This window comes from Bacillus rossius, chromosome 2, assembly GCF_032445375.1.
Source record: "Bacillus rossius redtenbacheri isolate Brsri chromosome 2, Brsri_v3, whole genome shotgun sequence".
Lineage (NCBI taxonomy): Eukaryota > Metazoa > Arthropoda > Insecta > Phasmatodea > Bacillidae > Bacillus > Bacillus rossius.
The window spans coordinates 113045063-113067825 of NC_086331.1; the positions used below are offsets into that span (position 1 = coordinate 113045063).

Genomic DNA, 22763 nt, shown 5'->3' on the forward strand with positions numbered 1-22763 from the left:
ACTATTCAGAAACTTTGCGTTTGCATATGTGTGCAATTCTGCTTTACTTTGTGGGATTGTAATACTTTTTATAAATGATATAAACAGGATTTGTATTAATGACGTTTCATAACAAACAAGAAAATTATGATTTAGTTTTGATTTATAAATAATATTTAATTATGTTAAATATTAAAAATACTTATTTGTAAGATTCATTAATCTTGAGAATATTGTAATAAATACATAAAATTTAAGATACTTAAGAGTAAAGTAGAAGAAACAGGGCTAGCTATTTATTCCTACAAAGTTCTTATATATTTTAAAATATTGATTAAATCATAAATATAATTAAATACAAACAAATTAAATCAAAAATAAATAAAAAAAAAATTAATATTTAAACGTATAAATATTATACTTAATGAAATACTGATGTAACTTATGTACCTTGTTTCTATGAGTATATCAGAATTTTCTTCACTTAAAACACTTTTACAAATCAGTTCCTGAGTGACTGGAATGGCTTTCTTATTCGAAATGCACAGATCTGACAAATAATCTAAAAACCGAGATTCAAAGTTCTTTCGAACAAGGCCAACAAAAGTTCCAATTTCATCAGCAGTGATGTGTTTCTCCAGCAGTTTCCTATTGTTATGAAGTAGAGCAGTGATTGTATCTTCTGCCAGGATATCGTAACCTATCTGCTTCTGCATAAAACCAAAATGTTTGGCTATGTATTCCTGAAACAGATAACATAACATTGTTTAAAAAAGTCTTAAAATGTTCTCACAATATGAAAACAATTGAAAAGAATCAACCCAATTTATACTCTTAGGCTACCACAAACTCTCTCTAGGACAGTATCCTTGGTGCAACATGGGTGTAAATGTAAGTGTATATGGGTAAGAAGGGCTCGCTAAGCCTGTTACCAACCTAGACACCATGCTTGGTTGCACACATTGAAGGCAACACTCATTAGTGTGGACCATCATTAGAAAAGACTCCACACCATAGCTTTAGACGATACTTTAGTAAGAAAGGAAAAGGAATTACTTGAAATTAAAACTACATAGATGGCATTAGATTTTAAATACATTATAATTAGTGACCTCTTATAAAAAGCAAGGCTTTGGATCACAGTAATGCATATTACTGAATAATTTTAAGATTGCTTTAATATAAATAATGCTAAAGATAGAATTAAAGTGGTCTTCTTATATATTTGGAGCAAAAAAACACAAAACCAGCAAAATATTTTTTAAAGAATCCACAGCAACTGACAGAGTAACAAAATTATAATTTACAGTATATAAAAAAATTATGTGTATTACAACACTATAAAGTACATTTCCACAAAATAATTTTTTTTTCAAACTACAAAAATTATATAATTAATTTTTATAACACCATTGAGTAAAGATATTATAAAAACTAAGGCCATAAATGTATTTGCCCGAAAAACACATCCTTAAAAACAAAATTATAACAGATGTCTGAATTACAAGTGAGGTATGCAAGTACTTGAAGAATGTGCAAGGAGAGATAAGGTGGGTTCGGAGTACAGACATACTAATTGTTAAATGTTGCATGTTGTGTGTATCATTTTGTTTTGTTGTCTTGTATTTTGTATTGTTTTGTTCTGTCTGTATGTATCTGTGTTGTTTTTATCGTGCCTACCACCCAAGGCCATAAGCTGTAGGTAGGCATGCAACAAATATTAAATAAATAAAATAAATAAATAAATAAATACATAAAGGAGGAAACAGGAGTACTGTGCCAATTTTAGGTAATTTTATGGAACTTATAATTTTGAATTTTTCACTGAATTTAATTTAATTGATTTATAATTGTAGCCCAGTCCGTGAGCTTTCTCTAAACTGAAATGATTTAAGACTTTAAAAAAAATGCTAATATATATATTTTTTTGTAAATTAAGTGGCAAACATTTTTTATAATTTTAAGTTATGCTATTGGAATAAATATAGGTAGCAGGTGCTGTGAGCCTCTTAAAGGAAATTTAGTTTGTTAAGTTGGTTCATGTATTTTTAAACCATTTGTATTTTTATTTAGTTTTAAAAGTATTTATTATTAAGTTATGTTTTCAGTTTCATAAAGCTATGAAATTATTTAAGTAAAAAAATTATTTAATTAAAGACTTCATTTGTGGCGTGACAGAAAGGACCCTGGAATGTTTTTGCCATGCACTAGTGTTGGCTGGTATTTTTTTACAGGTATTTTTTATTTTGATTGGTCAAAAATGTGATCAACAGAATCTGTGATTTTTTCTTGTCATAATTTTTGCCTGACTAGCTTTGTTGCAGGGCGTAATAAATTTGTAAACTGTTATGATTTTGTGAGGGATGGGCTGTGATTGGTTGGAGAGGTTGTGCACCTGCTTCTTCCTTCAGGCGGTGCACAAATGCACATAGCCTCATTAACCAGCGTCTGTGATTTATAATGCAAATAAATCATACTTACAAGAACATAACCTCACTTATATAAATACACTTGAAATAGTTTATAAACACAGGTTCTATCACTAATATTCGCAATAAATATATGTTTTTAATTATACGGACCAGTATTAAATATCAATCACTAAAGTATATGATTTAAAAGCACATATATAATTTTATTTGTATGTAGCCTTTTTTCATCCTGTCAATTTTAATTGCATGCTGCATGCACATCGTAAAAATTCATTCTCATCATTTACCTAAGAAGTATAACCTAACTTCACTTATATAAATACACTTGAAAATACACTTGAGAAAGTTTATAAACACAATTTCTAGCACTAATATTCACAATAAATAAATGTTTTTAATGATATGGACCAGTATTCAATATCAATCAATAGACTATAGGATTTAAAAAGCACATAACTGAATAATATTTATTTGTATGTAGCCTTTATTGTTTCTATGTAGCTTTTTTATCATCATGTGAAAATTTTGTTGCATGTGGGCGCATATCGTAAAAATTTATTCTCATAATTTTTTATAATACGCCTAAAGAAGTATAACTTCAAAACCTTTTCAGATATAATAAACTATACAATCAATAGTATAGTGGTTAAAAATGGTTATAATTAATTTGGGAGCCAAATATAAAAATAGCACATGTTTTTTACTTTCCTGGTTGGTTCTTGCCAATATATTAATTTATTGTTGTGTATATGAAATGCTTTAAATAAAGCTGTTTTTGTTAGCCTTCCTGTAAACTGTCTTTACATGCTTAAACAGAATACCTATTTTAAGAACATTTCATTGCGGTTCTGGTTATGGTGTTTGGCTGGCGGACAACTCAGTCGACATGGCATTGCACATGATGACCTCACCAATCCAACCTTGTTGCAACCGGTGTCAAGAATCGAAATCACAAAAAAGCACAACTTCTGATCTGAAAACCTTTGGGTAAGGTATTTTTTCCCACTTCAGACTTTCAAAATTTCAGAATTACAGTTATAAAGGTTATAATAAGCTTCTTAGGTTACACTAAGGTTTGTAAGATTAGGTCTACATTTACTGACTATATAAATTGGATGTGACTGCAAGATTTTTACTGCTAAAACAACACATGTTACCTAATACTTTAACAGTCCTTACAAGCACAGAAAAGTGAAGAAAAGCCTAACATTTACCACAACAAAATTTATAAAGACATATTATTAAATCACAACTTACTTGATTCTTCCGATAATCTTGTTGGCTGAGCCTCAAAATGCGGTAACACAGTCGAAATATACATTTGTAAGCAGCATGGCGAGGATCATTCAGTTCTTCTATCCTTAAAAACGGACCTTCACCTTCAACTGTCTCAAGAAACGGGGCTTGCAAAATTTTGAAGAGTTGCTTAAGAATGTACTGTTCTCGAAGAAGTTTCTGTCTGTCTCTGTTCGGATTTGTCACGATCAGTTCTAATGCTTCTGACTTATTTTGTTCATTTTCTTGCCCTGCTATAAAGTAAATAATGTCCTGCAAGAGATTGGTCACAGCCCTGAAAATAATTGAGAAATTATTAGCATGGACAAATTGGTTTATTTACATGTATGAATTTTATTTACACAAAATTTAATCTGAATATCAAACACTGACTTTCATCTATTGCTATTATACTCCAAATACAAAAAAAAAAAAATGTTCCCTGTTTCAAACATTAAATTTATTTACCTATAAAAAACATTTACAGTGTAAATAATGGAGATTCAACTTAATCCACTATTTCCAGTTCGGTTAAGAGAAACTAATTTGTGAAAAGAAAAAAAATTATATATATAATGTGATAAGAGTAAATGCACCACAGTATAAACTACCACATACATAAATAAAAAACCAAATTTGAAGTAATGCTTGGAAAAATTTATTTCATAAGATGTACTAGAGATAGATGAACCAATGTTAATGACATATATACAATGAATTACCCTACATATGAATGTGTTTATTTAGTCAGAGAAAAATGGCTCTACTTTATTTAAACTAGCATCTCAAACATTAACAATATTGTGAGTAGTTACAAAAAGCATCCACAGACAAATGTACGATAAAATTATATTTCCTCACTCAACTATAACAGCAAGCCATGAACAGTTCTGAGAGTTCTCGAAATGTTTTTTTAAGTTCTGCACATTGCTGACTACAGATATATAAAAAAAGTTATTTTATTCTAAACCTTCAATTAAAAGAACTTACAATTACTTTGTCAATTTTTGTGACTAATTTTCATAAATTTTGAGTATATTTCCTACTACCTGTCGCAGTTATGTTATTTAGAAGTAAAATCACTAAAACACTGTACTTGTGTAAGAGAAAGTAGATTTTTCAAAATGGAAAATGTTATCTTAAAGAAACTTGTACAAACATATAATCTGAATCTCAAAATGTAATTATGTTTAGTAACTGTGAACATCAAACAACATTACATAAGATATAATATTGGTCACAGTGTTGTTGGATACTAACATATCAATCTGCTAAATTTAGATTACAAAATCTGCCAAAATTCTGCTAAAGAGCAAGTACAATAGTGATAGTTGATTTTCTACCTAAGAGTAAAGCAAAAAGAAAAAAGCATGTGGCTCTACTAATGTTGAAGTCCATACCTAAGTAAAAAATTTTTTTAACTGTTTAAAATTAATAATCACACAAATAGTGATAAAACTTTAAAGATGGTACTAAAGAAATAAAAGATCATGTTCTTAAAACAAAGACTGACTGACCTTATATCATGAAAATCATTTTAATCCATTAAACATTCTGCCACTTTCTAAAATATCAAGTTCTTGACCAACACTTTTAAATCAGCTAAAACATTCTGACAAGTTGTTGAATTATTGTGGCAATGAATGCAAACTTCAATTCTTCAACAGTGAGTTTGATTAAGCGATCAGCCTTGAAGGAATATATATGTTAACATTTTTCTTCTTAAAGATAGGGTGTAGTGTGACTCAGTCTTTAGTGTGTGTTTGTGTGTATTACTAACAATATAATCAATGCCTAAAAGTAAATACTATCATTTGATTTACTTCTTAGCATTTAGGTTGTCATCTAATCACTAAAATGATTATAACACATTTGAACTAAATACTATGGAAGCCTGATATAACAAAGTTTGCTAACATGGGTAAAATAAAATCTTTTAACAGAGAAAAAAAAACAGTGGAAAAGATTCAAGTACTTCCAGCAATAATTACGGGTGTACACCTATCTTCTGGTACTCTCATCTAGATTAGAGAGAGGAAGGTATAGTCTGTGTATGTTTACTGGCTTTGGGAACAGCAATTTCTGAGCATTATTTACTCATATCTACTACTTTTGGTATTTGGTTCATAAGTGCTGAGCATTATCACACAAAATAAAAAAACTACTGAAAATAGACTGCAAAAAAAAAAAAGAATTTACAAAAATTAATTTCAGTTACTTGTTCCTAAAGTTAAAAGTGGAATATGCCCATAATATTTGTTCATTAAGTTAAAGTACCGTAGGGCTGCGGAATTGCTAGCAAATACCTGCATTCCATGAGAAGTAGACAGTTAAAACTATGGTAGGTGATTTTTAAAATAAGTTCTCAAGTATATAGAGCACAAGCCTATTTTTGGACAAAATGATTATCCCTGTAACTTAGTACAAATATATACGAAAAGTACACTGTAGAAAAACCATTATTTTATGGCAATTCTGCCCTTCCCTTACTTATTGCCAGTATTATCTTTCCATCTGGGTGGACTACTGCAGGAAGGTGATCACGGGAATGATGAAAAGTGGGGGAGGAGGATACGGCACGGCACGTGGTAATTTCCAACAAAGATTTACTAACAATTACTTTCATGTGTCACAGAGAAAGGGTGTGGGAAGGGGGTTAACAAAGTATCCATTCTTTGGTGGCTGAAATCATAAATATCTGTGCGTGTATGGGTCCTACATAAGAGTCTACACTCTCACCGAACAATTACCACACTTGACCATCTCCATTAAGGCTTGAAAAAAATTTTTTTTTGGTGGATGGTTTACCTCCGCGCAACCAAACATGTAAAACCTAAAATACGAGCTAAATTAAGTCCTCTGACAGCAGCATAAGCATTTTAATGGGACTCTACTGTAAAAAAAATATAAAGGCACAAAGAAATTCACAAAATGTTTTAATGTTTGTTTCTGAGATTCAAACACTCTGAGCTCCAAGCAAAGGATTGCAACTGAAATCATAAACAATTCCACACTGATGGATTTTTATTTCATACCATATAACAAAAACTATAGTAATTACAGTGAATGAAAAGTCTGTATGATTTGCTGTTTAATTCATCAACTGTTAAAGATTATTTTCCCAAAATTGAAATATACAATGCATAGTTTGTAAAATATGACAATCTGCAGGTATTTTAGCACGCCTGAGAACCAAACCTAAACATTTTATATTGTTCTTTGGTAAAATGGACTTTTACAATGTTCTTTTCTATTATGTTACGAGTTCATAGAGGATTATTAATTTTTTTTTTTTAATTTTTGGACATACGCCATTGTTGGTTTACACTGTGTCATAGAGAAAACCTGAAAAATTAACAAAATGAATACACAAACACACAGAATACTAACCAAAATCAGCCTAAGTTAAATATATAAAATGTATAGACAGCACAGAGAATTCTGCGGAAGGAATAAGACAGAACAATATAAATGCTCAGTCAAACAAAGGGCAAACAACGACGAGACAGTTGCAAGAAGAACAGTAAATACAGACGAATAACAACTATAGACAACACAGTGACAGGCACTGAACAGATAATATGGACAACACAACGACAATAAGCCAAAGGAAGCTCACCGTGTTCGTTTGTGCTGTGACATTGTTCTGACAAATTCTTTCCACAAAATTCTTTGTGCTGCCTATACATTAATTAATCATCTGACATTGGCTTGTTTTCTGAGTGTTTGTGTATTCACTTATCTTTATTCATTTTTCAGGTTTTCTCTATGAAATAGAGTGTTAACCAGTAATTGTGTTATGTCCAAAATAATGTTTCAAATTTATAGAACATAACATGACATAGAAGGATTTACAGCAAATATAAATATACACATCAAACTGCCACATAACATATAAAAACCAATTTAAATTTGTTTTACAAATGCTTATAGCCATCAAAACTTTCTGCAAGATAAAACCACATTATAGATAACTTAATAATCCTTAATTCATTTATTGTCTCTTTATATATCACTTGAATTTTTCTTAATGCATGAAAAAAGTGCACTAAACAGATAGTTTACTACTAAGTGATACAAACTTATTACTTATTGAATTTAACTATAAAATTTCACAAACTATTTGAATTCATCTAACATTAAATAAATGTAGAAATTTTTCAGCCTTATCTTTTAGAAAAATACTTGCTTCCCTTAAAATGCACTAGTACTAGTGATGTGTTGGTCCCAGTTCTCGGCAATATAACTGGAATGAGAACAGTAAAAATAATCACGGCGCTACGGAAATATTCAGTCAAACCTTTTCCCAGTTAAAAGAAAGTAGACTTCTGGTACAAAGCCATTGTCGGGCAACACTCGCACATGGAAACATATTTCTATCTTCCCTTCATACTGGTAATGAAGAGATTCTATCTGTACAGGTGAAAGTAATGGTTAGTAAATCTCTGGAAATTGCACAGTACAGTGTCTCCCCTTCCTTCCTCCACTTGCACAAGCCAACCTAGATGGAAAGATAAAATCTCTGGCAGAAAGTGTCCCAACGTAAACAAAAGAGTGTTTGTGCAGAGGTCCCCACCTTTTGACGTGACGTCTAATAAATCGATGAACGCCGGCTGCACGCATGAAAAAGTGTCCCATTACACACATTGTCCCGTTACGCTCATTGTATGCTTGCGCCGCATCTATCTCTCTTCCACTCGATTGGAACAACCATTAATTTGACTTTTTCGAGGCACATTAAACTTGAAACACTCCCATTCGTTTCCTACTTTTCCTATCATCGTCCTATCCTTAACAGAATAACACAGATTGGAAGAAATTAAATAGCAAACATGTATAAAAGTTATAGTTAAAATAATCTCTTTGTTAAAGTAATAAACATATTTGAATTAATGAGTGCAAATAAAAGTAAATTTATCAATTAAATTGTAGATTTCATTTTACTCCTTCTTTGTATCCATACAAAATAGTGATAATTCAATAAAAATGATTCAATTTTATTCATAAAAATATGCAATCATTTCATTAATGTTTTGTTATGACGTCACAAACTATCGTCCGTAAACCGACTTTACAGACAACCAATTAATTATTTTATTCGATCATCCTGTTTGAAAACATTAAAGACAATTAGCAGAGCTTTGTTTCTTTGGACTCTGTATCAGAGACTGTCGTCATAGTACACTTGCTGGAACTTAGCATTCATATGTTATGCAAGAATAAATTTTCCGTTTTTATTCTGTTCATCTTATTTACTAGGAGACAAGGATGATAGTTTCAACTAAAAGAAGATATGTGGAAAAAATAACACAGACTCAGTATACTTGTAAATAAACTACTGCAATTTTGAACTGTCTGCTACTCATGAACTGCAGGGTTTGCTTGCTACCACTTTTGAAGCTCTACAAAATCGACCAACCAACTATGTATGTGCACTCTCATTTATCATACCTCTAACAACTTAGGGGGATGCATCATGTTGCAACCAGGCTCTTATCCTCCCCAGTATTTACACAGTTCTTGTTAAAGATTTATTTTGTTTTCTGATCATATTCAGTACTTGGTTAGATTTTCTGGAATTATGTAAATGAAAGCTGTGTACATGCTTACAAAGTATTTCAGTTAGTACCATGTTTTTATGATTCTTCATTATAATAGCTTATGTTTTCAAGTATTTCTGTTAATTTACTTAATTTAATTTGATATAACTGCTGAAAGTTATTTTTACCTATTTTTCTGGTTGTTTGAGTTTTCAGGTGTAGTCATGTATTTTTCTTTACTTATTTCGCTACTGTTCTTTGTCTGAAAGCATGATGATGCGATGGGGCAATAAATTACATCCGTGCTAGAGTGAGAAAGAGAGAGGTAGGTGATGCCTTTAAGTGCAAGAGAGAGATAGAAACAGTAGTTATCTGCTGTGCGTGAGAACTCAAGGACAATTGTATCATTAGAAATAAAAAGAGACAGAGAAGGAAAAGTCCCTAGTTTTATATATGTAAACATTTTTCGTGTACGCAATTTGTGGCCTGATTGGCCAATTTTATATAAAGTGTGTCTCAATCTTGTGTGTGTGACTGGTTGTGAGGGACACATGACCAACTCCCTCCTTCGTCGATGTAGATAATCAGGTCTTCCAGTAGTCATTTGTTCATCGTGGTGTCGAAACATCATGTGATTCAAAATTTTAATTAAAATGTAAGTGGATAAACAATTTTGCAGTTGTGGTTCAGGTGGCACCGATTAATAAACATTTTTGGTTATGTTATTTAGAAATCGTTAACTGCAGTCAGTGAGGGCACATAACAAGGCAAATTAACTTTGTATTCATGCCTTTGAGTTGTACTGTGCATCATAAGTAATTATGGGATTTCAATATCACTAATAAATAATCTTAATAATAATAAATAATCTGACATCATGATACCATTTCAAAGTAAATTGTTTTCTTCAAGCAGCAAACATTTTTTGTGGATAATTTGGAAAAGTATTGTGGTCGGAAGATGGCAGCCATTGTAAGTACTTGTAAATTTTCATTAAGGATTAATAAAATGCAGTTAAAATCAGTAAGGTGTCCATGAGACTTCATTTTTATTATAAATCATGGAGCAATATTCTTACAAAATTTGAACAGTATTTTGGAACCCAGCAAATTCTTTAAGGGTTTATGCATGTAAGAGTCGGACCAAGTAGAACTAGCCAGAGGTCTGGACTGTTACAATCCCTTGCCCATTATAATATATACCTGACTGACAATTCTTTTTGGTTTTTTGGTACTGTCAGTCATAATGTTTAATTTTTATTATTTATTTTAACTCTTGTGAACAGAAATTTACATTTTTCTCAAGCAATTTTTATTGGTATGCATAAATTAAATATTCTCTTAACCAAAGAATAGTTAATACATTATTGGCTATTGCCGTGCCGCAGGATGTAGGTAGTGTGCTGCTCTAGCCATATAATGAGACGAAAGCACATTTGCTTGCTAGGTGACTTGTTTGTGGCCAGATGTAGGTATAACGGAGTGCTGATAAGTCGTGCTGAGCCAATAAAGATGCCATCTATCAGAACATATCCGCAAACTTACAGCTCCCTCACACTAAGTGGCCAAGTCGTGGCAGCCAGGTCACGGCGGCCTGGGGGTGTGTGTCAACTACTGAAAGAGTGTACACTTGGCCTCGGCGGCCAGACGTGTCGTTGCGACATGACGGTGGTCGCAGCTGCCAATGGTGGCCTCCAATGGTGTCATTTGAGTGATTCTCGCCGCCGCCAATTGGCTGCCTAATGGGCCCTAAGAGTATGATCGGATATTGTGTGGAGTTAACTGAGAACCCAAAACAAAAAACAGAGAACCAATTTTTAAGAACCAGAAGAGCCAAACCAAGAAAAAAGCAGAACCAACACATCAATAACTTCTACCTCATTAAACAATGGGAACAATTTACATGGGCATAGATAGCACACACTACTAATGTTCTAAATTATTTAACAAAAACCTTTTTACCTCCTTTCATTTTGAGATATAGTTCCTTTTTCCAGTTTCAATGATATTGATGCCAAAACTTTGCAAGCATCATTTGCAAAATCCAAATCTCTCACTTCCATTGGCGATACTGATATTAAAGCAAAAGCTTCCTTATCTTCTTTTATGGTTGCACAGCCCACCTAAATTATAAAATATTTATATAAAAATTATATAACAGTTAACCATGAGCGCACACCATTTAAAAATGTAATTGTTTGATAAACAGTAAAATTTCAAAACAAATGTAAAAATAAAAATTACTAATAAGGAAAGAAACAACACACACTTAATTACCAGCTTCTTTATTACCATTCCTAAAACAAGTGTAACTTATAAAACAATATTTAACTTCATAAGAGCAATTATATTTCAATTACACTGTAGCTTTTATCTCTAAAAATAATATTCTACACAAGCTGAAACATAGCTAAAAGTTTTGGCCAAATAATGTAAATTATTTAATAAACTACAGTCCAGAGACTTGTAACAAATTTATTTGTATATTTTTGTGACATCATACTTACTTGATATTTATCAAGCAAGTTTTTGGTATAAAAAATGTGTGTGTTTGTGTGTGTGCACGCATGCACACAAAGGTATATTATATTTAGGTATATAAAATCAAAATATCACTACCTCACTCATTGTGAAATCTCCCAAACTATAAGGTTTATGAATTTGAAATTTTGCACAAATGCTTCTTATAGCTTCCAGTCGCTCACTAAGAATGGATTTTATGAAATTAAAATTCTGAAAAGGTAAAATGGGGGGGGGGGGAAAGGGGGGGGGAGAGTTGAAAGTTTGAAACTTCTAAAAAGCAGGCTTGAGAAACATGAAATTTAGAATTTTGTTCCTTTTAAAATGCAAGAGCACATGAAGAAACCATTTTCCGAAAATGTAGAAACCTTTTACTGAAAATAAATCTCTATGGGAGTGATTTTTTTTTATACTCAGACCCAGATAATATTTTGCATACTTGATTTTCAAAACAAGAAGGTTACTAACTACATGATATTTCACAAAACAACCACTATCCCCCTTTCACACCCCTCAAAGCAGAACTTCTTCACATTTTGCATACTTAACGTTTAAAAATAGAGGAAAATCACTACTCACATATAATTATACAGTCAAACCTCTATCTATCGTTTTTCAGGGGACCAACAAAAAAATTCAGTAGATGCGGACATTCAATAGATGTGGACTTCACTCTAAGAATTTTTAAAAAATAATATTTCAACCTCAAAATTAAAGTCAGAAATATATCAGTTACTTGTCATTCAAGTTAAATCAGTTGAAAAATAAATAAAAATGGAAGTATTTTACTTAATTCAATTTACCCTTGCAAAAAAAAAAAACATACGCACAATAAATCTACATGGAAATTAAAGTCTTTATAATATCCTGAAGTCTGAAATATGTTTACTCATGTCATCAAATGTAGAGCTGTACTGAAGAAGCCGATTTTGCCAATATTTAGTTGAATCGGCATTTCTGCCGACTTCCGATACGGTTGTTAATTTTCGGCCGATATTACTGAAAAACGAGAGAGACTGCCATAACCTAAAAATCCACGAGTACCCTTTTCACTTTTCGTAGTAGTACTGCATTCTTTCAGATCACATTATTTCTTCGCAACATGTGCCAACCGTACATATAAAAACTTAACATCCTTTTTTCAATATGTTCTTTAATTTTAATATGTCATAAATAAATACGGTACCGTCACGGTAAATATACATCTCGGTTGTTACGGTAACTGTAGTGCAAATGTGGTAGCTATCGTGCTTCTGTAGTAATTGAGGCGGTCTACGTAAAACGGGCGTATAGGTTCATACGCCCTTTTTACGCAGATCGCTTTATTTGATCCGCCATTTCGTGTATAATTCAGTGGTGCAAGTTTCATCGCAATATCTTGAAAATTGAAGTTGGTACACCTGTTTTTGTGAGGTGATGTCAGATGGTTTTCACAGTCAGGTTTTCTTGTTTTGTGGTTATATTATGTTTTGATAGTCCTGTTCGTTTGATTTGTTTTAAACTCATTGACTGTGTTTTCATATAGATCTAGTATCTATATTAAATTTAAATTACAGGAATAATGATTACTATGACAACAGGAGAAAGCAATGAAATATTCTTTTTGTGTTTTCTCAAAACATCATTTTTGCTTATACGCCCGTTTTACGTAGACCGCCTCAATTATGGTATTGACAAAGAATCTTGTTCTTTTTATGGTAATTATCTTAGGATAACAATTGGGTTTGTACCGTAGTTATGGTACATCATCCATATGCAATCGGAGACCCCTGGGGTGGTTGAAGAGTGTCAGGTCCGTCGCCAGACCAGATAGTAAAAGCTCAGGGGCTGAGGATAGAAAAGGCCTATCTCCAAATTATTAAGTATAAATGTTGTCATGTAATAGTTAAAGACTTGATTACACCCAGGTTTTTAAACCCATCATGATCATGAAGACACTGATCGGAAGGTAATGTGCAATACATTTCAATGGCCTTTTTAGTTTTTGCTAAATAATTATAAATATAAGCAAAATTTCATTGTATCTGGACAAATCAAAATATTGATAATATTATTTTCATCACAGAAATAATATATGATATGATAACTAAATTTGAAAAAAGCGGTTATGTTAAATGTATTGTATACTTTCAGTAGGCAAAATTTCCGGCCACTACCTCTTATAGACTTTGAGAAAAACTGCCTTTTAAAATAACATTGATATAGATAGGAGCGCAAATTTGTGACACTGCCTCTTAAGCTGGACTACTTGCCGTTGGCAATATTAATTATTTTATACGTAACAACTCCTTATTGTGTGATTACACAGTCTTATCAATGTACGTGACGGTGCCAATAAAACCGATAGTCACTCTGACTCGATTATATTCATCTCTTGACCACAAACTTCAGAGTACAGAGACTGAGGTATGTGGGGCACCTCAAGATGTCACTGGCAGTCACCTTCGCTGATAACATAGCGTGCCTGCCGCTGAGAGCGGGGCCGTAAGTTCTAGTGTATCCGCGCAGGGGGAAATCGAGCCTAGCTCCCCACGGGCCACATCACGGCCCAGGGACAGTCAATAGCCGAGTCCACATGCCCATTCACGCGGTGGCACCCAAGATCTCTATTTACACCGACCCGAAAAACCTCCCTTATGACAAGAGATTATAATGATTTTCAATGTCTGTAACATTCGAATAACCCATTGCACAACTAAATAATATTAATATCATTGTTCATCAATAAGATGTAAACTTTTTTCAGACAAAAGCTACATAAATTGGAAAAATAAATTTACATAGGGAAGTAATCAAGTCTAGTAGTAACTATATAGTGGTAAAACATGTTCTCTTTAAAGTCACCTGAACTTTTAAACCAAAAATTTAACTAAATATGTTATGATTGTGTATGAGTAAGCTTCTGTATTTAAGGGAAAAAATTTTTGAAAGAAATATTTATATGCATCTCTGTTTTAGAATAGTGTTTTGTATTCAATAAATTAAACTGGTTCGGGCTTTGAATAGTCAAGAACATACTTTAAATAAAACCAAACATTTAGGGAGTCCACACTTCCCTACTGCTTACATAAGGTAACCAAAGCTAATATACATATTAGTGATGTAAAAATCTTTACCTTTGACATCACTGGTTTTTCTTCATCCTTGTCAATAGGTATAGAAGTACTATGGACCCATGTGTTGGTACATAAATGATGCAAACGAACATATGACGACTGTGGAACAAGAGAGTCTCCTCTTGTTAAAGTTGTTGGGTCAAGCTCAAAAAGAGAAGCTATTTCATTTGAATGTGGTACTGAAACCAAGTGATACACTGCTCCTCCATGCGGATCTGCAAAAACAGCAAAACATAACATAAGTATTAATAATAAGAATACTAAATTATCAAATAAAATACTCAGTAGAGTACTACATAAAATATTGTTAATGAAAATTAATTTGCATTATACTTTGTTTGAATTAAAAAGCTTACCCCAAATAAAAATGTCTAAAATTACAACAACAAAAAAATATATAATCACTATTACACTTTACTTGGAGCAAAAATAATGTAAAAACCATTGGACACTATGCTAGCAGACCACAAAATATATTATTCAGGTGGCGTTTTTGTAAAACTAGATATTTAAAATGAATCTTTTTTAAGACTATAAGTGCACTGTCAAATCATATGTTTACATGGGTCTTTCAACAGTACACTCTGTTATTAGAGAGATAGAAAAAACACGCACATGCACAGACACACACATACACACACAGAAAGAGAGGTTCTCACCAAGCCATCAAGAGATTTCATGGTGTACACACTTAAAAGAGACAACAGCACCCTCTTGGTTTGCTTGGTTGAAACATTTCCACCGCTCCTTACTACAGCCAGTCAACCCGCGTTCACTTAACAGCTAGTACCTGCTATTGTTTTTCACTTAGTCCGTCTTCAGTTCATAACCTGCTGGCATCGCTCCACACTATTTAGCCAAATATAAATGAAACAAACTGGAATCAACTGTGGACAACATCTGCTATTCTTAGCAGCAGTGAATACTTCCTCTCCGCTCAACTAGAAGATGGGATGCACCCATAAATTATATTGCAATTACTGACAACTTTATTCACTGATCACTCATTGTGTTGATTTTTCATGTAGGAGAAACAACTTCTTTTGTACCTTATCTGAATGTAAAATGATGTAAACCACATTATTTTGGGTCTCTTATATATTTTTATGTACAGTAAAACCTTCTTAACAACATACCACTTGAGAAAATTTCCTGCATAGTAAGTTTAAAAAATGCTGCAATGGACCTATAAATTCATACAACTTTACAGTTTTAATAAAATTTCAGTGTTAATAAGTCTAAATTTCTTAGTACCTTGAGAAACTTGTTAACAGGGCTTTAAAGTATTTTTTATATTCACTTTCTAATTTCAAACAAAGTGTAACATAAACATACAGTATGCATTGTACATAAAACCATAAAATATTAAATCAGATGTGCTATTTGCAACATAGTGTTTTTGTTAAGTTGCACATAAATGTGATAGTTTGGAACTGGAAAACATTATGTTAAATAATTATTTTTTTATGACCTGCTATAAGCAGTCTATAACTGTGTTTAGAAACAACTATCGCATAAGCTAAACCTTTGTATGTTGTAATCTAGTAGTGCTAAATTGAATTAAAATTACTATAATAATACTAATTTTACATTTTTCTTTCAATTTTTTTTGTTACGTAACCTAAAATTGTTAATTACTGCTGTTACTATGCAAAAAAAATTCATATTCATACATTTCACAACAAATATGGTGTTTTGCTGTTTTTGACTACTAAAGGCACAATTCATTCAGTGTAGTTTTTCAAGTACATCACACTCAATGTTTCAGAAACTCTAGAGCCCTATATCTTTATCACTGATAGTATTTCAGTGATTCATGACTTTTGTACCATTAACTAAAAATGAATGTAAATAAAAATTATATATAACCTTTACACACCTCTAGCAGGCAGAAGTAGTACAAACAAACAAACAAACAAACAAACAAACAAACAAACAAACAAACAACTTAACATTAAAGTTTGAAAAAGTCACCAAAAAATATATATATATTCAGTAATTATATCTCCCTTAAAAAAATTTCTTTATATAAAATTCATGGTTTTTAATGATTATCCTAGGGTATTAGTTTATTTCTCATGTTCACCATTACTTATTTACCTTTTAGATCATCAAAATCCAACCGTGAATATTTACCCATGATTCATTAAATCTGCACAAGCAAAGTGGCACATGGTGAAACACTGGATAGTAGGTCCTGGGTTCGAATTCCAGTAAATCTATTGTGATCTTGGTGCGACATGGTTTTCCGAAATCACTAAGGCAAATGCGGAGATAGTTCTTAACTATAAGCCATAGACAAATACTTTCCTGTGTCCAAAAGATGAAAAACCAACAAAATTATAAAATTAAAAAAAAAAAAAAGGTGCAAAGCATAAGGACCAATAAAGTTATGCAGGAGTTTTGTCAATATGAAAGCTCAAAAGTCCATAGACATAAGCTCAATGCTAATAAACTGTGAATCATGGCAGAATTTGAGCACAAAACATGAGTGGTCTCCTCTGGCCATGTAAGGATACGACAGTTAATCACTGGATGACACAGTAATCGCCTACACTTTCGCAATATTACCAATTTTTTTTTGCATGAACAAACAGTTGTGTTTCAAAGTATACATAATATGAAAAACAAAAGAATATGTATACGTAAATCATCAAGAGTCATATCAATCAAGAGTAAGCTGATTTGTGCTTACCTCTTAATTTCAACCGCATCTGATCCATTGAATCGTCATCATCAATTTCAGCAGCTAAGTACTGGCCTGTAGCCAAGTGTTTAAAGCGAAATAATGAATTCCAATGACCAGCTCCACCTCTGCAAGGATCATGTTGCACCACCTGCAATGTAACAATTGATATACAAAATTCCAAATAACCGACGAGCCAGGGTCCCCGTCCAGCTAGGAGTGTATTTTTGTGAGGCAAAGTGATGTTATTGACATCAGGCATATCACTTGCACATTGTGCCTTGTAAGTCAATGCAGAATAAAAGTAGTCCTGGATAAATCACATACTACCTAATTTTAAACAAATGTTAAAATGTATATAAAATAGACAACCAATGTTTAGTAATTATTATAGGTTAAATTACCATTTATAGATTAATAAAATTCACAATGATATGTAAAAGTTAAATAATTCAACAAATTTTTCCAAAATTTCTTTAATTTTTCAATAAACTTTGTCTTCTTTAATACAAAATTTAAGTGTTTACAACATTACTTTTTGCCACATTTAGATTTTGCGATGGTAAAAAATGTCAAAATTCATGAATTTAATAGATCTGGCAAAGACTTAAAAGCGATTCTGATGGGTTTGAAAGTAAACTACACTCGAGAAAACTGCTGCTGTAAAAATTTCTACTTAGTGTGCACATCTTTATAAAATAGAATTTGTGCCTTGTTCAAGAATCTTCATCTTTCATTTACATAACTTGTTTGTTTTTTATGTCAACATATTTATTTAATCACTGTCCCAAATCTGCAGTTCTCTGCTTTCTGGATTACAAGTGCAAAGAGCACAATATAATATTTGAATAGTTTTTTCTAAATCAGTGTTATTATAAACAATTATTTGTTTTCATTTAGGTTAGGTTATGTTAGGTTAGAAGCTTTCTTACGGGTACAACCAAAGAAACTATTCTAATAAGTATGCTGGTGTGAGATCTAGATATATGGGTGATGCAGACCATATTAGCCGATTTAAAAAATTACCACCATAATAAAAATACATTCCTCAATCAAACACATTTAGGCTAACTATCTACTTCATCATGTTTTCTCAAAAAACTTTTAAAAACTTTAAAAACTGCTGATGCACATCAAGTTGTGGCCGGCGAGACTGGTGTGCCGGGCGGCGAAGAGTATGGGGGTGGAGGCTCCACGCTGGGTGACAGGGCAATGGTTTGCCCTGTGATACTGAACTTATCAAGGTAAAGAGAGGCCGCAATTTTGATTTTTACCCTCGTGGTGCTGCACTGGTTTTTGGCAAACCTAGTGAACTGTGTATTTTCCCATACTAAATTTTATTTGGACGGAACTTTTATTAGCCAGTTTGGTGAAGAGGCCCATTTGTTTCACACGTTGTTCCAGTGTGGGATTTTTTAAAAAAGGTCGCCCGTTTGCCTGTAGTGGTAATAAAAGTATAAGTTTGGAAGAAACGAACATTTTGCAATTTGTTTTTGAGACTTTGTCTTCGGAATTTGCATACTTAAAGTTGGCTTTAGCTAATATAATCAGCTTGTGCAGTATTATTAAAAGTATGCGATCGATATTGCACTACATGCGCAGTCTGATTTTCGTTGGTGCGGCCATTCTACGTTTTTATGAAATCATTGGCAAGTTAATAAAGAAGTAAGACTTTGTTTGAAGTAGATGATAAATACTTCTGTGGTAACATAGTTATGTTACGTGAAGAGTTTTTGCTACATTTCCCTTAAAAATAAGATAATTTTTTTTTTGATTATCGTTCACGCCTTTGTGAATTCGTACCTATGGCCCGGCGTGGCATTAGACTCTGGAGTTGGTGAGGAAGGTCAGGAAGCCAGCGCACGCCTAGGATATTAACTTTGTTTTTTGGCAAGTCTTTAGCAACGAACATCTGAAGAAAGACTAAACCGTTGATTGAGAGTTTAAGAACTTTATTTAAATAAATTTTTTTTGTACTTAAGTTTTATTATTGTAGAATTTTTATATATATGTATTGATTGTCTTTTTTGATTCTTGGTATTAGGGCAGTCAGTTAATTTTGGTATTTTATAGTGGCCACGCCTCACGCCCTTATATATTTTTATACTTGTTGTTATCAGTATTTATATTTTTACATTTTTTTAAAGGTTATTGTTAGTATCGCAAATGGGGATAAGATGCTGCCATTATTAACGTCAGCTTTTGTAACTAAGCTTGTATGGTTATGTATAGTAAAAATTATTTTTGCAAATTTCTATTTTTTAATAACATACGTCCAAAGTCTTGCCTCTTGTTTGTTTAATGGTTACTCTGCTATTATATCCTTTGAATTTTTTGGCCTGACCCCTGGGCAGTGGTGTGGGGAATTTATATTGTTTAGCTTTTTATGCCTGGTTTTAATATTTATTTTTTCCCTTCGCGCCCAGAGTGAGTCGGGGACGCAACCCCTCTTCCAATTAAGGAGGAAGAAGGGTTACAACCTGCGCCACTCTGCTTGGCAGAGACTTTGGACTTTTGCGATTTTGCCGACTTTTTTGATTTTTTTAATAATGGCAGTTTCTTGGATTTATAAACTTCCCAAAGAACAGGTTTACGCTAATTTGCAAGCAGCGGGAGTAGAGAGTGGTCTGGAGGATGACATTGATACCTTACGCAGGAAATTAAGTACCCACATTAAAGAAGGGAGGAAAAAACCTGTTGAGGAAAATGTGGAGAATTCGGAGATCAGCCAAGTAAATTCATTGAATACTGCTATGCAAAGTAAATTACTTTTTAAGGAACTGGATAGGTTGCCATCTTTATGCTCCGGTGGGCCAAGAGATTTAATAAAGTTTTGCTTGGGGGTAGATAGTTTGAAAACTAATTGTTGTTTACAAAATGAGCAAGAATTGTTAAGGTGTATTTCGACTAAATGTAGCAGGATCGCTAGGGACGTGATTACGTCAGGTATAAATAAGTCTGTTGGATGGTTGGTAGTGAAAGAGAATTTGTGGGAATATTTGTGCCCTAAGAGGGTGAAGGACGATCTAATTAAGGAATTGATTTTCCGTTTTCAACGGGAAAATGAAAGCACCTTAGAATTTATACAGGATATTAGAAATCACGTTAATGTATTTGGTCTGCAGTTAGATGATCACCGTTTTGTAGCTATTATTTTGGAAAATCTAAATCCTGCCATCAGACACGAATGCGCATTTATTGGCAGACCTAATAGTGTGGAGGAACTCAACACTTGGGCTATCCAGGTTGATAATATTTTTTACGCTAAATGTGAATTCGATAAGTGTAAAGGTAAAATGAATTTTAAAACGGTTTGTTTTAAAACGCCGGGTAATAAAAAAAGTGATAAGACTTGTTTTAAGTGTAATAAGGTAGGGCATTTTTGCTAAGGATTGCTCGGTTTCGAAGGTTAATAAATTTGTTTGTGGTTTTTGTGGCAAAAATGGTCATTCAGAAAAATTTTGCTTTAAAAAGAAGCGGGAGCAAGAACAGCACCAGGAATTATAGTGGTCATTTAGATTACCAGTGATGGTTTTGATATATTTCCTGTGAGGTTATAGTTTTTATAGTTCTTTGCTTTGTTTGCAACCTCCGGGTTGTCAGACTTGGTGTTTTTTTTTTTTTTTTGTTCTTTAGTTATTGATAATTTTGAGAGAGAAGTATTTGTCTAATACGTTTCGGATTTGACTTTGGAGCTTGTTTGTTTGTTTTGGCTTACTTAGATCCCGTTTGTTGGGTTTGTGATGTTTAGTTTGTCTTTTCCGTTACTTGTTGGAAAATCCTTCTCTTGTTTTTTTTTAGCGTTGAAATTTTGGCTGGGGCTTTGGAGGCAAGTATTCCTTGTTGCTGGTTTGTTTGTTTGAGTTTGGGCTGGTTTGTTGGATTAGAAGTTTTTGTGAATACTTTTTCTCCAAGTCCAGGTTTTTTTTTGACGTTTTAGTTTTTTTAAGGTTGCTGTTTAAATATTTTTTTTGTTCTAGGCGGAGGTTGTGGCCGGCAGGGCCACATTTTTACTTGTTATTTATTTTGTTGCTGGTCTCTAAATTTTATATGGTTTTTTATTTTACGTATTTTTATGCCTTTTTTAATTATTGTTAATTTATCTGTAATTTTTTAATTATATTTGTTTCTGTTATTTAGTTATACACCTTTTGGTAGCTATGGATTATAAGCTTAAGAATATCGATTGTGTTTCACGTAATTACCACTTGGCGAGCGCCCGGCGGTTGGCTGATGACGTCAGACATTCGGCTTGCCGAGAATGGGAAATCAGCTGTGGCCGCGTGAAGTGGGTGGCCAGCGACCGTGGAGGACAGAGCTATGTGACGGTGCGGACTGGTGTGCCGGACGGCAACGGGCGACGAAGAGTATTGGGATGGAGGATCCACGCTGGGTGGCAGAACAATGGATTGCCCTGTGATACAGAAGAAATCAAGGTAAAGAGAGGCCGCAATTTTGATTTTTACCCTCGTGGTGCTGCACTGGTTTTTGGCAAACCTAGTGAACTGTGTATTTTCCCATACTAAATTTTATTTGGACGGAACTTTTATTAGCCTGTTTGGTGAAGAGGCCCATTTGTTTCACACGTTGTTCCAGTGTGGGATTTTTTTTTTAAAAAGGTCGCCCGTTTGCCTGTTTGGGAGAAACGAACATTTTGCAATTTGTTTTTGAGACTTTGTCTTCGGAATTTGCATACTTAAAGTTGGCTTTAGCTAATATAATCAGCTTGTGCAGTATTATTAAAAGTATGCGATCGATATTGCACTACATGCGCAGTCTGATTTTCGTTGGTGCGGCCATTCTACGTTTTTATGAAATCATTGGCAAGTTAATAAAGAAGTAAGACTTTGTTTGAAGTAGATGATAAATACTTCTGTGGTAACATAGTTATGTTACGTGAAGAGTTTTTGCTACATTTCCCTTAAAAATAAGATAATTTTTTTTTTGATTATCGTTCACGCCTTTGTGAATTCGTACCTATGGCCCGGCGTGGCATTAGACTCTGGAGTTGGTGAGGAAGGTCAGGAAGCCAGCGCACGCCTAGGATATTAACTTTGTTTTTTGGCAAGTCTTTAGCAACGAACATCTGAAGAAAGACTAAACCGTTGATTGAGAGTTTAAGAACTTTATTTAAATAAATTTTTTTTGTACTTAAGTTTTATTATTGTAGAATTTTTATATATATGTATTGATTGTCTTTTTTGATTCTTGGTATT

General features: G+C 32.9%; 1 protein-coding gene across 3 annotated transcripts in view; it reads right to left on the reverse strand.

Moving 5' to 3' along the window:
- The window catches only part of LOC134529630 (inositol 1,4,5-trisphosphate receptor), a 149435-nt gene that overhangs the window by 113938 nt on the left and 12734 nt on the right, over nt 1–22763 (reverse strand). For all 3 annotated transcript variants that reach the window (XM_063363928.1, XM_063363929.1, XM_063363930.1), the window contains 5 exons: nt 17557–17698; nt 14862–15076; nt 11188–11348; nt 3669–3981; nt 430–722 (listed from right to left, as the gene is read on the reverse strand). In XM_063363928.1, the coding sequence (XP_063219998.1) occupies nt 430–722; nt 3669–3981; nt 11188–11348; nt 14862–15076; nt 17557–17698 (1124 nt within the window). The remainder of the gene's footprint in view (nt 1–429; nt 723–3668; nt 3982–11187; nt 11349–14861; nt 15077–17556; nt 17699–22763) is intronic.